The 16,485-nt window shown below is 50.7% G+C and overlaps 1 protein-coding gene across 1 annotated transcript in view; it reads left to right on the top strand.

Annotated features, from left to right (window-relative positions):
- Nucleotides 1-7,134, top strand: part of LOC115288296 (tubulin alpha-8 chain) — an 8,270-nt gene extending 1,136 nt beyond the window's left edge. Inside the window, exons 2-5 of the mRNA XM_029935488.1 lie at nt 1,087-1,309; nt 2,708-2,856; nt 4,330-5,010; nt 6,739-7,134. Of these exons, the coding sequence (XP_029791348.1) occupies nt 1,087-1,309; nt 2,708-2,856; nt 4,330-5,010; nt 6,739-7,032 (1,347 nt within the window). The 3' untranslated portion in view covers nt 7,033-7,134. The remainder of the gene's footprint in view (nt 1-1,086; nt 1,310-2,707; nt 2,857-4,329; nt 5,011-6,738) is intronic.
- Nucleotides 7,135-16,485: the final 9,351 nt, after the last annotated feature.

The following is a 16,485-nucleotide window of genomic DNA, read 5'->3' as shown; positions in this document are numbered from 1 at the left end:
TGGAGTACTACATGGCAATGAGAGGGAATGACATATGGCCCTTTGTAGGAAAGTGGATGGACCTTGAGGGTGTCATGCTGAGTGAAGTAAGCTAGGCAGAGAAGGACAGAAACCATATGTTTGCACTCATAGGTCTAGCAGGAAAACAAGAGAGACCTAATGGAGAACCAAGGGGAGCAGAGGAGGGAGAGAGAGTTGGGGAGAGAGAGGGATGCAAAACTTGAGAGACTATTGAATGCTGAGAATGAACTGAGGGTTGAGGGGGAAGGGGGAGCGGGGAAAAGAGGTGGTGGTGATGGTGGAGGGCACTGAAGGGGAAGAGCACTGGGTGTTGTATGGAAAACAATTTGACAATAAAATATTATGGAAAAAAAAAAAAAGACCCTCTCGTGCCTGGGAGGTGTCTGGCCCTTTCAGACACATCCTCTAGACTCTGGGTTGGGGGTGAAGGACCAGAAGACAGGAGAGTCTGTCCCATGTAGGAGTTACCTCAGGAGAGCTGAAAGGTGGGGTTAGCTGTCTCCTTCGTGACTGTTCAGCAGTACTTCTCGATTGATTCTGTACTGCAGTGGGCAAGGACAAGTGTCCAGAGTCGGGGTATAGCCCCCCAAAAAGGGGAGCTTGTGGGTGAGCTTTCAAACGGGCTGTAACTCTAGAGCTGCCTCCTCAGTTAATCCACAACAGACCTGAAATTCATCTTCTGCGCCTTCAGGCTGTGGAGGATGCAGACTTTCACCTTGGGAGACCCCTACTCCTAGGGGTCCACTGCTGGGGCCTCTGGGAGCCCTATCTTGGTGTGTGAGACCCTAAGCTCCCTGTCCTACCCCAGCCAGCACACAGGGTACTAGGCAGTGGGATTTGGCTGTGTGGCATCAGTTTTTTCTAGTTCCTGCCCCTGGAAGACCTAGGTTTATTCTCAAACCCTCAGTTAATGAAAATGAGGTAGTTTGGCTTCAAGTGCGGGAGGGTCTGGAAAAGGAACCAAGTTTTTTGAGTTTCAGAGCAGGCCTCAGTCTCCAAGCAGGGAAGACATAAGGTGCTTCCCACTCTCCTCCCTTCACACCACTGCTCTGCTTCCCCCAACAGCGCGAGTGTATCTCCATCCATGTGGGCCAGGCCGGGGTGCAGATGGGCAATGCCTGCTGGGAGCTCTACTGCCTGGAGCACAACATCCAGCCCAACGGCACCATGCCCAGCGACAAGGCACAGGGCAGCAGCGATGACTCCTTCAACACCTTCTTCAGTGAGACGGGGGCTGGCAAGCATGTGCCCCGGGCTGTCTTTGTGGACCTGGAGCCTGCTGTCATAGGTGAGTGGGTGCTGTGGGGGGTTCCCCTCCTCCAGCCTGTGTGTTCTGCCAGCCCCAAAGTCTGTGGGGAGCTCCGCTTAGGGGAGAAGCTCTTGAAATGCAGGCCATCTCCCCGCCAAGAACAACACTGAATTCCGTTGCTTTGTCTAGCCTCTGACTTCAGAAGGGGTCCTGGGGGCTTCCTGTGCTGAGCCAGGGATATCAGTCAAACCTCGCTGCATGGAAACCGCCAGATGTTTGAGTCAGGGGTCAGACCCAGAATGAAGACTGCCGAAAAGTGTGGCTATGAAGGCAGAAACTTTAAACTTCCTTTTTCCTACCCACAGACTCTTGAGGATAACATTGCCTAAAGAAGGCACTGAGAACATTCTCAACGGCCCCCTACTAACCTTTAACTGAACTGGGCCCCTTAATAGCCTGGGGACTTAGGTGAACTTGGCTGTTGCTGGCTCCCAGGGGGTTCTTTGCTGCTTCCTTTCTGCATCTGGATCTCCTCAGTTTCCTATTCCTGAAAACGTTCCCCCTCTTTCTAAAGACATCTCTGTAGATGTTAAACTGTGGATTGGGTTTTCTGCATTAGTCTACGTTCTTGTCCCAGACCAAAGGCAAGTGAGGGACGCCTGGGTGGCTCCGCCGATGAAGCACCCCACTCTTTTTTTTTTTTTTAAACATTTATTTATTTTTTGAGAGAGTGAGTGAGACAGAGCATGAACAGGGAAGGTCAGAGAGAGAAGGAGACACAGAATCCGAAGCAGGCTCCAGGCTCTGAGCTGTCAGCACAGAGCTCGATGCCTGGCTCAAACCCACCAACGGTGAGATCATGACCTGAGCCAACGTTGGGTGCTTAACCCACTGAGCCACCCAGGCGCCCCAAGTGTCCCACTCTTGATTTTGGCTTTTTTTAAAGGGCAGGGGGCACCTGGGTGGCTCAGTCTGTTAAGCGTCCGACTTCGGCTCGGGTCATGATCTCATGGTTGGTGGGTCCAAGCCCCACATTGGACTCTGTGCTGGCAGCTCAGAGCCTAGAGCCTGCTTCAGATTCTGTGTCTCCCTCTCTCTGTGCCCTTTCCCCACTCGCTCTCTGTCTCTGTCTCTCAAAATAAAAAATAATAAAAGACAAAAAAAAATTTTTTTTAAATGAGATTCCCTAGACACCCTCTGGTTCCTCAGCAAGTTTGAGCGGCCGTGAGGGCAGGGACTGTTCAAGGGGGCCCTGACTTCCCCGCTCACAGGCCCATGTAAGGACTTTGCAAGTGGGTCTCGGGAAGGCCGTTTGCCGTTCATGCTCTGTGTTGCGGCTACACCTAGGGGAGTTTGACAGCCTAGTTCCTCGTGCCTATGTCCTCGTGGGTGGTGAGACCAGTCTCTCTTACCTTTGCCCTCTTTCTTCCCCTCAAGACGGGGTAAGAACTGGCATTTATAGGCAGCTCTTCCACCCTGAGCAGCTGATCTCTGGCAAGGAAGATGCTGCCAACAACTATGCCCGAGGCCACTACACTGTGGGGAAGGAGATCATCGATCTGGTGCTGGAGCGAATCCGAAAACTGGTGAGCGGACCAGGTGCCCTTGGCACCTGCAGGAGAACAATGTGTCTTTACCGTCCCCTACCTGGCCTGGGAGGCCTGACATGTGTGGAAGAAAGGGAAACCACAGGCCTGTGGCTGTGACAGGAACCCCAAGTGCCCTCATGGCCCCTTCTGCTTGTCGGCCTCCTTGGCTTCCCCTAGGGGGAGCTGTGTGTCCTGGGTGCCGGTCTAGGCCTAGAGGAAGCCTGAATAACCTGTTCTACCTTTGGTCTGTGGACTCGGGCTTCTGGCCTGCTGGTTCCTCGCTCTGCCAGGTCTAATTGTCCAATCCAAGCCTTCTTTGAGCTTTGATCCCTCTCTAGGCCCAGCAGGTAGGAGGAAGCGGCCTTGGCGGCTTGGCTTGTTCTTACATTCCTAAGCAATACTTTGCGCCCGGGAGAGGCTCCTGCTTACTGGTTAGTTTTTAACGACTTCCCAGTTTACCTCATCCCTTGCCAGAGGCACCAAGAACCAGGAGCGAGGCCAACTAGGAGCCAGCACCTTGGCACTGCTCCTCTAGAGGGATCGCTCGGGCATACTCTGCTGCTTACCAGCTGGGACTGAGGACTCCCATTGACTTGAGGAATGGGATTCCATGCTAACACAAAGTACCCCCTAGGCTTAGGATTTTCCTAAAGGGTTTTTCGCGGGGGGGGGGGGGGGTATCAATTTGCATAAAGCTTGTTTTTAACTTATTTTTACTGAGATATAACTGACAGAGCATTAGTTTCAGGTGTACAACATAATGATTTGATAGACGTATATATTGCAAATCAATGGAGAATTTTATACTCTGACAGCCCATGTGTCTGGTAGAGATTGATGCTCTTCTAGTCCAAGGCCCAGCTACATCAGAAGTCACTGCATGTGCTTGGTAAACCTGCAGTTTCCTGGGCTCCATTCGGAAGTGAGGGGCCTGGGAATCTATATATTCAACAAGATACCACCACTACCTCCCCCCGCTCCCCCCCTCCTGACTCCCCCTCTCCTGCGGCCAGGTGGCAAAGCCACAGAACTGAGAGGGCCCAGCTCGCTGGCTACGGGCCCTATGTCCCACCTGACCCTCCCCTCACTTGCCACTTTACACACAGCATTGTCCTTGTAGGTTTCCGTCCCCTAGAACTCTAAACCCCTCATTGGTATTTTCTCCTCTACAGAGGCAAAAGCAAAAAAAGCTTAAGAGAACTTTCTGGAGTCATGGAAATTTTATATCTTGATTCATTTGGTAATACAGGTATACACACTTGTAAGCCATTCACTGTACATGCAATAACATGTATACACTTAAGTACAAGTTATGCTTCAAAGTTGGTTTTTTTCCCTTCTAAATATAGAAATGAATACAGTTGTAGTTGCGTCACAGCAGCTTTGCAGACAGAAGAGGCTGTCAGGAGGAGAGGGCTGGGGGCAGGTGACAGGCCATCTGTACCCTAACGGTGTTCTCTCCTACCCTAGACGGACCAGTGCACCGGGCTTCAGGGGTTCCTGATCTTCCATAGCTTTGGGGGCGGCACCGGCTCGGGCTTCACCTCCCTGTTGATGGAGCGGCTTTCCGTGGACTATGGCAAGAAGTCCAAGTTGGAATTTGCCATCTACCCCGCCCCTCAAGTGTCCACAGCGGTTGTAGAGCCCTACAACTCTATTTTAACCACGCACACAACCCTGGAGCACTCGGACTGCGCCTTCATGGTGGACAACGAGGCCATCTATGACATCTGCCGCCGCAACCTGGACATCGAGCGCCCCACCTACACCAACCTCAACCGGCTCATCGGCCAGATCGTGTCCTCCATCACTGCCTCCCTGCGCTTCGACGGGGCCCTCAACGTGGACCTCACAGAGTTCCAGACCAACCTGGTGCCCTACCCCCGCATCCACTTTCCCCTGGTGACCTACTCCCCCATCGTCTCAGCCGAGAAGGCCTACCACGAGCAGCTGTCCGTGGCAGAGATCACCAACGCCTGCTTTGAACCCTCCAATCAGATGGTCAAGTGTGACCCCCGCCACGGCAAATACATGGCCTGCTGCATGCTCTACCGCGGAGAAGTGGTGCCCAAGGATGTGAATGCCGCTATTGCCACGATCAAGACCAAGCGCACCATCCAGTTTGTGGACTGGTGTCCCACGGGTTTCAAGGCAAGCTGGGGATGAAGTAGGGGGGGAGGGGACTTCGAGTGTGCTGTGTACCTGTTAGAGGGGAGATTCCTAGAGGGCCCTGGGGCATGGAAACGAAAGTGCTGGGGAGGGAGAATCGGACAAATCATGACTTTTTTATTTGACCCGAAAGCTTGCCCTTATGAAGGGAAGAGTAGGTTTCACGTCTCTTAGCCTGGCAAATAGGCACTCCCTAGGTTTGCCAGTCAGGTTGGAGAACCAATAGTTCACATGTGCCAGGGCCACTCCCACCTAATCCATCTCCTGCTCAGAAGGGAGCACTTTGGGAAGCGCAGAAAGACCTACCATTCAGATAATGGGCAAGACGTGGGTCGGAAGTCTATGAATGCAATCTCTTGAGTAATGAGGATGAATCCGTTTGTATGCTCCATTCTTTCGTCAGTCCACACTGCCAGAGGGTACAGGGCATATGACCTAGCTTTAAGTTTTATGGGTTTTGTTCCAGTGTGAGATTAGCAAGATTAAAGGTGGCAGCTGTGGCATTTAAAAACCATACAGCCTCCTTGCACTGTTGCAGACGTGACCACAACGGGAGGCGAGGCAGGGACTCCTGGTCATAAAGATAATGGCTGCTTGCTAGTTTTGAAGAGCTGTCCTATAGCTCAGAACTAGAAACCAGGGGTGGGAAGTCTGGGAGGCGGATTCTCCCAGCTCCATATTAGGAAAGCTTTAGCTACTCAGAGGAAGAGTGGGCTGCCTTCAGGAAGTAGTAAGCTTGCGCTCCGTAGAGGCATTAAGGGGGAAGTTGACCTTTTTTTTTTTTTTTTTAAACACTGAATATGAAACGTATGTATATATTCGGAATAGAGCAATGTCTAAAGTAGATGAAGTTTAGATGTAATTGGAGATCTTCATATATATATGTTTTTCATATGTATATATTTTTTAAACTATTTTCCAAACTATAGGAAAGTGGAGAGGTTAGTACAGTTAACAACCATATACCCACTACTTAGATTCAAGATCTGACTCTGCTATGTTGCCTTTATTTTTGCTTTGCTGACCCATTTAAACTCACTCACAGCTATTACAAGTTTGTTTTGTGCCTAACAGAATTCATAATACTTCTCCAAAGTAAGAATACCTAGCTCGTATTCAAACTTTCCCAATTTCCACAAATGGCTTCTATAGTCAGTGTTTCAAACTCAGGGTATAACCAAGGACTAGGCATTATATGTGTCTCTTAAATCTTTTTTTTAATAATAATTTTTTTATGCTTTTTATTTATTTTTGAGAGACAGAAAGAGACAGTGCAAGCAGAGGGGGGAGGGTCAGAGAGAGAGAGAGATACAGAATATGAAGCAGGCTCCAGGCTCTGAGCTAGCAGTTAGCATAGAGCCTGACGCGGGGCTCGAACCCACAAACCGTGAGATAATGACCTGAGCCAAAGCCGGACACTTAACCGACTAAGCCACCCAGGCACCTCTCTTAAATCTTTTAATATAAAACAGCCACCCTTTTTCTTCACGGTGACTTTGAAGGGACTAGTCTTATCATCTTGAAACTCCCACATTCTGGATTTGTTTCCTTGTGGCAGTTAACATGTTCCCATTATCCCTGTGTTTCTTACAGACTGGCAAATGCCACACACCAGTTGATTGCCCCTTTCCCAGTTATGGGAATCCTTATGCAAACCCCTTCCAGGGAACACGGAACCCAGGGCTTACACTATTTGCTGTTTCTTCTTAGGTTGGCATTAACTACCAGCCGCCCACAGTGGTGCCCGGGGGAGACCTGGCCAAGGTCCAGCGGGCAGTCTGCATGCTGAGCAACACCACAGCCATCGCCGAGGCCTGGGCACGCCTCGACCACAAGTTTGACCTGATGTATGCCAAGCGGGCATTTGTGCACTGGTACGTGGGCGAGGGCATGGAGGAAGGGGAGTTCTCTGAGGCCCGAGAAGACCTGGCTGCCCTGGAGAAGGATTACGAAGAAGTGGGAACAGAGTCCATGGACGGCGAGGACGAGAGTGAGGAGTTCTAGGGGTCATGGCACCCGCAGCGCTTGGGCACTCTCCCCGGGGTTTGCGTCTCTCATTCCACTGTTTTCCTAACCCCCTGCAAATACAGTCGATGTCTCAAGTGATGTGGAGCTCTGTGATGTGGAGTTCTGCCCAGGCGTGGGCCTTCACCAACTTTCCCAACTTCCTTGTTGCCCTTCTGAGCTAAGGGGCGGGGTGTCCCCTGTCTCTAGGGATTGCAGCCAGGGGGATAGCTAATGGAGGATCACTGGTGCTGTCACATGCGATCCGACCACCCTGACTAATGTTCAGGGGCCCAGGACCTGAGCTGTGGTGCTTTGACTTCGTGTGGTGGTCCCCTGCGTATCCCCTTATCCCCAGCCCACCTCAAGGAAAGGTAAGCCTTCTAGAGGTTCTGGTGAAAGCGTATCTGCCTCTACCATTCTGGGGCCCAAAGTCTGTCTCCATCTCAATGCTGGGAAGGAGTCCAGCATTTTAACCTATCGTCCTTCCTCGTGGCCAACAGAGGGCAGTAGAGGTTGAATCCACGTGAATTCACAGGCCAATCTGCAGCAGCCATCTTACAATGTAGGGCTCTACCCTGGTGCCGTAGAAAGGCACGGGGTCCAAGAACCAGGATTCCAAAGGATAGGGGGTCTTTAGCCTGGGGCTGAGAACATCTGAAATAATTTTTAAAGTGCTTAAGAGCCTTTTAGGCAAAAACTGTATTTTTTATTTTCAAAGGGGTCCCTGATGAGAAAAGAACTATTTATTGTCCTAGGGTCTAGCCACAAATAGTCTTAGAGATCAGTGTGTTAGGAGAAGGACTTGGCAGGAGCTATGGAGTAAACTGGACGGACCCTTCCAACACAGCCCAGGTTCAAGGAGGTTTCTCTTTAATGCCCATATAAAACCTCCTCTGCCAGGTAGAAATGTATTCTCTGAAGAGGTGGGTTATCGCCATGGGGCCTGGCTCTGCCCCTGGCAAGACCATGGAGCAGAACCCAGCCCAGTCCTCACCGGAAGGGTAGGGCCTATGTTTTGGGCCTAAATCTACCTGTTTTCGATTTTCAAACATTTAATTCTAGGATTTAACTCAGATGTGTCTCTGCTTTTTTAGGCACCGATAAGCCTTGGGGCTACCTGGATGTGTCACTGAGTGACCTTGCTTTGGGTTGAGGGGACAAGTTTATTAATGTTAACTTAGGAACTGATCCCAAACATCTGTAAGCCTTGCTTGATTGATCCCTGGGAGGGGGTTAGTATCCTACAGCTCATTAGCACAATGCTCAGATCCGTAGACTTTGACCCCTACAGTGAAGCTGCAGGCATTTTGGGCCTATGCAAATTGTCAGTCCCAAGCCTTGGGTCTCTTTGTGGAGGTCCTCAGGGACTTAAGGGCTTGAGTTAGAGGTGAAGTTAAGGTATAGTAGGAAGGGAAGGAGGTTAGAAAAATCTGGCCAGTGCCTATCCAAGGACACTATGTTCAGTACATCCAGCCTGCTCTGCTGGTATCTTCATCCAGAAACCAAGAGCTGATATTTTCTTAGCTCTCTTTACTTTTTCCTTCACTGGAGACATGAATTCATACATACCAGCAATTCTTCCTCTGTAGGTTCAAACCACTAAACAGAGACCTCTCTTCCCTTACAAGTGCCCCAGGCATTGGGAAGGAGACTGGCCAGTGAGGGTTGGACATCTAACCCTGAGGCTCTCCTGGGATGAGATACCGGATAGGGTGAGTCAGTTACAAGTGGGCAGAGCAAACTAGATAATGTATTTGGATAAACTTGCAGCTGCCATCACCAGCTCTCATGGCCCCAAACTAGTCTAGGTGTAAGTCACATTCTCTCTTCCCACTTTCTATATCCCTATTTTGTGTATATTTTCAAAATAAGCAGGAAGACCCTTTGTTCTGTCTGTGTCTGGACTTACAGTGCCTCTCCCCCAACACCCACTACTAAGCCCCAGATAGTCATGTCCCTGGGTCCCCAGGGAGAGCCTTGCCTGGATTCCTTTCAAGCTATGGAGTCCTTGGTAGGGTAAGGATGGAGAAGCAGAGAAATTCTTGCCTGGGGAGTTGTGGTCTGAAACTTAAAGGCTCTTAAGAGTCTTTTTTTTTTTTTTTTAATGTTTATTTATTTTGAGAGACAGAGCGTGAGGAGCAGGGGAGAGAGAGAGAATCCTGAGCAGGCTCCACATTATCAGCTTGGAGCCCGACATGGGGCTCAAATCCACAAAGTGTGAGACTGACTGACCTGAGCCCAAATCAAGAGTTAGATGCTCAACCAACAGCCACCCAGCCCTCAGCACTTAGTCTTCACAAGTACTCAAAGCATGAGCCTAAAGTAAGCATTACCCTTGCTGAGCTGGGATTTTCTCGAAGCCATTTTTACTGGAGCTTGCAGCAATGGACTCCAGTCCTGGCCATCACAGGGTCTACACCTAGATAACTTCCTTCAGGTAACACCACCTTCTGTTTGTAACTGATCCAGAACCCGGGAGGCCTGTGGGAAGTGGAGTCCTTGGAGAGCAGGGTAGTTATTCTGCTGGTGATCTAGAACGACACTAAAAGGAATTAGCCTAAATGACAGGGAAGATTAGAGCACCTCCAAAGCAGTTAGCTCATATTAGAAGTTTAACAAAAAATTCCTGCCCTCAAGAAAGTATAGATGGGACAGGAGGCCTTGGCTGTTGCTTCCTCTCTCTGGTTTTCAGGCTCTTCCCTGAACTGTGCCTGAGATGCCCCCGCCAGAGCCTTTTAGATTTGAGTACTCTGGGGTGTAACTTTTTTTCCTTTTGGATGTGTCTGCTGGTTTGAAGGTGAAAGGCAGGATGCTGGGGTCTGACTGTTTCTTTGTGAGGATTTTTGACCAGTCATTATTCTTGCCCCTTCCCTGCATCCCCACCTTCTGAACTTCCCAGACTTCTGGTTCCTCGGCCCTTTGGAGGTCCATGATGCCAGGCCTCTTGTAGGCATTTGGTGTTGGGCACCAGCCCTCCCGCTTACCTATCTGCTGCCTCTCTGTCTTCCTTCTTCCCTAAAGCCCTCCAGTTGGGATGAGAAATGTGCATGGTGTGCCCAGAGGACCCAGGGAGTCCCAGCCCCACCAGGGGGAGGCTTCCAGAAGGACTGACACTTTGGCCAGATACTGAAGGTGGGCTGGGGTATAGAGAGAGGGCAGTTTGAATGTTCTCCTGTATAAAATCTTCAGTGGCTATTAAGTGCCAGCACCCAAGGACAACCTGTCCTGAAAGCAGTGGTTCTCAACCTGGAGTGATAGTGCAAGACCTTGATGGCTGTCCCAACTGGGAGAGCGGGGGGGGGGGGGGGGGGGGGGGGGGGGGGGGGGGGGGGGGGGGGGGGGGGGGGGGATGTTCTGGCGTGCTGTGGGCAGAGAGCAGGGCTGCTCCTCAACATCTTACAAAGCACAGGCCTTCCTTCAACAAAGAATTGTACCACCCAAAAATGTCACTAGTGCTGAGAAGGGCAGGTGACCTAGCACAGCACGATGGGGGGTGAGAGAGGCAGTGATGGATAAAGCCTCAACCAGAGCAGTGAGATGGGGAAGAGACGGGGCTGGAATCCCAGTACTTAGTGATCCGTTGATGAGGCATGTGGAGAGAGTTGTGGACGACTGAGTTTTTGCCTTGGGCCGCACGAGGTGCTGTCCCTCCACGTTATTCTGTTTGGATTTGGAGGTGAACTCAGCTTTACATGTTGAATTCGTCTTCTAAGGCCACCATATGCAAAGTACAGCAGACCGAGGGTGGGGTGGGCTTCATGACAAATGAATTTTCTCACGATTCTGGAGGCTGGAAGTCTGAGATGAAAATATCAGCAGGATTGGTTTCTGAAGCTCCTCCCCTTGCTTTATAGATAGCTGTCCTCTCCCTGCATTTCCACGTGGTCTTCCCTCTGTGCCTGTCTGTGTCCTCATTTTCTCTTACAAAGACACCAGTCATGTAGGACTCACCCCTATGCCTTTATCTTAATTACCTCTTTAAAGGTCCTATCTCCAGGGGCACCTAGGAGGCTCAGTTGTTTAAGTGTCTAACTTTGGCTCAGGTCATGGATTTTATGGTTTGAGCCCCACATTGGGTTCTGTGCTGACAGCTCAGAGCCCTGGAGCCTGCTTCAGATTCTGTGTCTCCCTCTCTCTCCAAAACAAAAAGAAAGAAAGGAAGGGAGGGAGGGAGGAAGGGAGGAAGGAAGGAAGGAAGGAAAGTCCGTCCTATCTCCAAACATAGTCCCACTGGGAAGTTTTTCAGCATATGAACTTTGTGGGGGCACAATTCAGCCCCTAACAGATGTTGAGCTCAAGTTGCCCGAGGGCTGGCCAGATGCTCTGAAACCCAGGAAATCAAGATTTGAGGGTCAGGGAGTCCGGTCTCGGGTGGAGAGTACAGGAGGACAGAGGAGACACCTCAGAGAGACTCCCGGCTCGGGGGAGAGGACAATTGCAAAAGGCGAAGGTATGGGATGTGCTTTCGGTCCTCAGTGCCAGTGTTGGGCACAGCAGTGCCCGAGGCAGATAGCCACTGTACAGATGTACCTGTAGGCAGGAGGTTAGAATTCCTGGCTTTTTTTTTTTACTTAGAGTAGAAGAAGTCATCTTTGATTCATTCACATGAACAGCAAGAAAGGAGGTAGACACTATGCAAGGCTTTTGATCTTCTGGGGGAATGGGAAGAGGCACTTAAATCTACCAGGCATTCTTGAGGGCCCAGTGAATCTGTACATGGCCAGTTCCTCCAGCAGCAGACATTGACCCCCCCCCCCCGAACCCCCAGGGCCCTAGATCCCTCGACATGGCCACTACCAAGGGGTCCTGGCACATGGCATGAAACCTACTGTCACCTGAGTCTAAGCTTAGAAGGGAAGAAACAGGAAGAAGAAGATATGTGAACAGATCACAATGTAAAGATAAGAAGTGTGACTAAAGCCTAGAAACTAGGTAGACAGTCTCGGTGGGGCTGATGGCTAACTGGGTTTTGAAGGTTGAATAGGAGTTGACCAGGCAGACCAGGAAGGAACAAGGCAGAGGGCACAGCTTGTGCCTGAGCCTTGGAGGGCAAGGTCTATGTTTTAGTCACACTAAACATAGTGCTAGCCCCTGGTGCACATTTGGGTACTGAGCTAGGTTGAAGGACTCTGGTGTCAGGAAAATGGGAGCCAGAGTGCCCCGTTAGGGGCAGAGAAAGATGTGAGCACCTAAGGTCTCAGAAGTCTGGGAGTTTGGGTACACCGGGCACCTGTATGGCTCAGTTGGTCTTGATTGCAACTAGGTTATGATCTCACATTTTGTGAGATTGAGCCCCATGTCTGGTTCTGCGCTGGCAGTGCAGAGCCTGCTTGGGATTCTCTCTCTCTCTCTTTCTCTCTCTCTCTCTCTGCCCCTCCCCCTGCTCTCACTTTCAAAAATAAATAATATTTAAAAAAAAAAAAAAAAGCCTGGGAATTAAGGTTCAAGTGCTGATTGTAAATGTTGCTAATTGACCATATCCCTGACTCCTTATTTCCCACTTCACAATAAGGCTGGCTCATTCTTACTGGAGCGAAGGAACAAAGTTGGAAACAAAACTGGTGAGACAGGGCTCTGGGCCAAGGCTTTAAGCAGAGATTGCTTTTGCCACCTCCTGGGATATTCTAACCCCCCACCCCCCCGCCCTGCCCCCAGCAGGCCGGGTGCTATGGATATTGCTCAGCCATGGACTTGAACACCTGCTCAGAAAGGCCTGGCAGGACTCAGCAGAGGTAGCAGCCTGGGATTCCTTCCTTGATAGGAAGGGGGGGGGGGGGCGTCTGCAGAGAGCACAAGCCTCCTCTTCCCTCCTCACTGCAGCCTTCGAGAAGAAAGTCAGTGCAATGTAGCAGGCTGGGAAGAGACATCACGCACGTCTCAGAGAAGGGGTGAAGACCTTGTCATGTAATTCTCCTCTGGACACTCCTTGTCTGTAAGTTGAGGGATGTGGACTGGATGCCCAGTTAAGGATACTTCTTCCCGTGTCTCTATGTACAAGGACACAACCTAGGCAGTGAGGAAGAAATCCAGGGATGGGGGTGTCCGAGGTGTAGGCAACCCCCCACACGCCATCTGTCTTGCTGATCTAGAGTCTGCTGCTTTCAGTCAAGTCTGAGCAGGCTCCCCGCCCCAGGCAGGCTCCTTGGAAGGTTGTGGCTTGCCTGTCCTGGGAGGGGCTGCTTTTAGACTATCACATCAGAAAGTCAGCGAGCAAGTCCCACACAGGATTTCACGCAGCAGCAACTAGGGGAGAAGCACTGGCCCATTCAGTCACCTTGTTCTAGAGAGCAGCTTACCGGGACATAGTCCCCATCCCCAATGGGGGTTGGGCTGCTTGCAGTAGGCCGCTCATAAGCCCTAAGCTTATAAGCCCTAAGTGATTTCTAATTGCTATTTAAGACTCGGCAGAGGCTTTAGAAAGCACAGAGCAGCTTCACTCGTGGTGAAGAGCACAGATCCTCAAGCCAGAAAACCTAGATTTGAATCCCAGCTTTGCTCCTTAATGCACTGTGTGGCCTTCCTTATGTTTCTGGGCCTCAGTTTTCTCATCCACAGAACGAGACTCAAACAACAGAACGTACCTCCTAGGATTGGAGTGGGGATTAAATATACATGCTTACCCTAGTGCCTGGGGGACAGCGGGTGTGCACTGGTGTTCACTACTGTCAGGACGGTGGTTAGCACAACCCGCCGTTGGGGAAGTCGGAGACTTTCTGTATTGCTCTGAGCACCTTATCTCCTGTCACTGTTCTCCATATAAGACTCCTCTGTACCTATTCTAAGTAATCACTTCTTTGTCTTCCCTGATGCTTTTCCTTCTCCCCAAATTAAGCTCTTTGGAAGACACTTGTTCTCAGTGGTTTAATTATTCCAGTTTTCCCTTCAGCCAAGGCCTCTCACTACTTGAGTTCCTCCTCTCCCCAAGTCCCAGTGCTTTGGAGGCCACACAATTGGCTCTGTGCGACCGAGCTCTGGCTGTAGGCCCACCCACACAAAGCACCCCTCAGTACCTCTCCGCCCCCTCCCCTGCTCCCGCCTGCTCGCAGCCAGAGCCTCAGCGTGTCACTCGTGCTCTCAGAAGCTTCTAGGTAGGTCAGAGGGTGCCATTCATTATATACAAGCAGAACTTTGTCCTAATTCCCAGCCATTCAGGCAGCAGTGAGACCCAAATATTTTATCTGAGTGATAGGCAGGCACTGGCCCTGGCAGAAGGCCCTCCAACAGGAAGAATCGAGTATTAATCATGAAGGCCATGTGTTGGTGGAGCCTCACGGTAGTTATCAGTTATCCCCTTCTAGCGAAAATGCACCACCCCGGGGGCGCCTGGGTGGCTCAGCCAGTTAAGCCTCCGACTTTGGCTCAGGTCCTGATCTTGCGGTTCATGGGATCAAGCCCTGCGTCAGGCTCTGCTGACAGCTTGGAGCCTGGAACCTGCCTCGGATTCTGTGTCCCCTCCCCTGCTCACACTCTGTCTCTCCCTCTCTCAAAAGTAAGCGTTAAAAACATTTTTTAAAAATAAGCCATCCCAAAATTTAGTGGCTTAAAACAACCACCATTTATTTGCTGACTGTTCTGTAATTTGGGCGGAGCTTGGTGATGGTGGCTCACCCTTGCTAATGGAGGTTGGCTCAGGGGACCCAAGATCCCAAGACGGCCTCACTCACACATCTGATGCCCTAGCCGAGGTGACCGGGATGGCTGGGGATGGCCTGGGCCTCCCTTTCTCCCTTCCAAGTCTCATTCAGCAGTGCAGTCAGATTCCCAGCCGTGCCTCCAGCCCATGAGAACGTCATGCTTCAGAGCATGAACCTCCAAGGACCCCTTGCGGCCCGGCTTCAGTGGGACATGTTCTGGATGAAGTGTGGTCCCTACCCACTCAGAATCATAGGTTGAAGTTCTAACGTCCGTTAGTTTAGAACGTGCCCTCAACTGGAAGATCCTACTGAAGTAGGGTGGATCCTGATCCGATATGATTGGTGTCCTTACAAAAGGGAGCGATTTTGGCATATACACATACACACAGAGAATGCCTCATGGAGGTTGTGGAGTTAATGCCGCCACAACTATCGGACACTAGGACAGGGGCCTGGGATGGAGACTGCCCTGGTGGTCTCAGGAAAGATGGCCCTGACAACACCTTGTTCTCAGACTTCTCGCCTCCAGAACTTTATTGCCTCCAGAGACCATAAATTTCTGTTGTCTTAAGCACCCAGTTTGTGGTATTTTGTTACAACAGCCCAGCAAACTTCCACCAAAGGGAAATCACATCTCCCTCTTGGTGGGAAGGGTGACTTACATGTCCAGGGATGGGGGAGATTGTGGCTGTCTTTGCAGACCTTTTCTTCAAGGCGGCCCAAGAGTGGACAGGACAACAGAGAGGACAGACTAGAGACAGGAAGACAAAGCCCAGCTTCTAGACCTGACTCTGCCCAGAACTTGACTGGTGATGTCAGGGAAGCTGCGTAGCTCTCCCTTTCCCTGGATACTAAAGGCAAGCTTAGATAAGGTGGTCTTCTTCCTCCCCTCCTTCCCTCCTCCCTCCCTCCTTCCCTTCCTTCCTCACTTCCCTCCTCCCTCCCTTCCCTCCCTCCTTTCCTTCCTTCCCTCCCTTCCTTTCATTTTTTTAAATTTATTTTTAAGAGAGAGAGAGGGAGATAAAGAATCCAAAGACAGGTTCCAGGCTCTGAGCTGTCAGCACAGAGCCTGATGCGGGGCTCAAACCCACGAACCGTGAGATCATGCCCTGAGCCGAAGTCGGACACTTAATGGACTGAGCCCCCCCAGGTGTCCCAAGATGGTCTGATTGTTGTCAGTTTGAAAGTGTGCCTTCCAGGGGCGCCCTGTCTGATTCTATTTCGGCTCAGATCATGATCTTGCAGTTCGTGGGTTTGAGCCCTGAGGAGCCTGCTTGGGGTTCTCTCTCTCTCTCCATCTCTGTCCCTCCCCTGCTCACGCATCTCTGTCTCTCTTGCTCTTTCTCTCTCAAATAAAATAAACATTTAAAAAAATTTTAAAAACAAAAAATCTTTGTGCCTTCATAAGGCTTCTTTAGCCTGGATCAGTGTTCCCTAGAAGACTTGTCAACATGATTGCTGGTCACTGACACCCACGCTCAGTTTCTGTCTCTGTAGGTCCAGGGTGGGGCCTGAGAATTTGCATTTCTAGGCAGTTCCCAGGTGATAATGCTTCAAGGCCAGGCTGTTGGAGGAGCTCTTCCCAGGGGTTCTGGGCCCAGTGGGCACAGTCACACAGTTGAATCACCTAGGGGAACTTTAACCAACACTGATGCCAGGGCTCTACCCTGGAACTTCTGACTAATTGGTCTTGGGTCCAAGCTCTGGTATTTTTCTGAAAATCTCCTTAAGTGACGCAAATGTGCAGCCAGAGTTAAGAGCCACTGCTCAAGGGGTCCTGGACTTTTGCAGAAATAGTACAATAAAGCCATCGGTG

This window comes from Suricata suricatta, chromosome 3 (genome assembly GCF_006229205.1).
Source record: "Suricata suricatta isolate VVHF042 chromosome 3, meerkat_22Aug2017_6uvM2_HiC, whole genome shotgun sequence".
NCBI lineage: Eukaryota > Metazoa > Chordata > Mammalia > Carnivora > Herpestidae > Suricata > Suricata suricatta.
The sequence above is the reverse complement of the archived record's forward strand: the minus strand, read 5'-3'. Positions and strand labels throughout refer to the sequence as shown.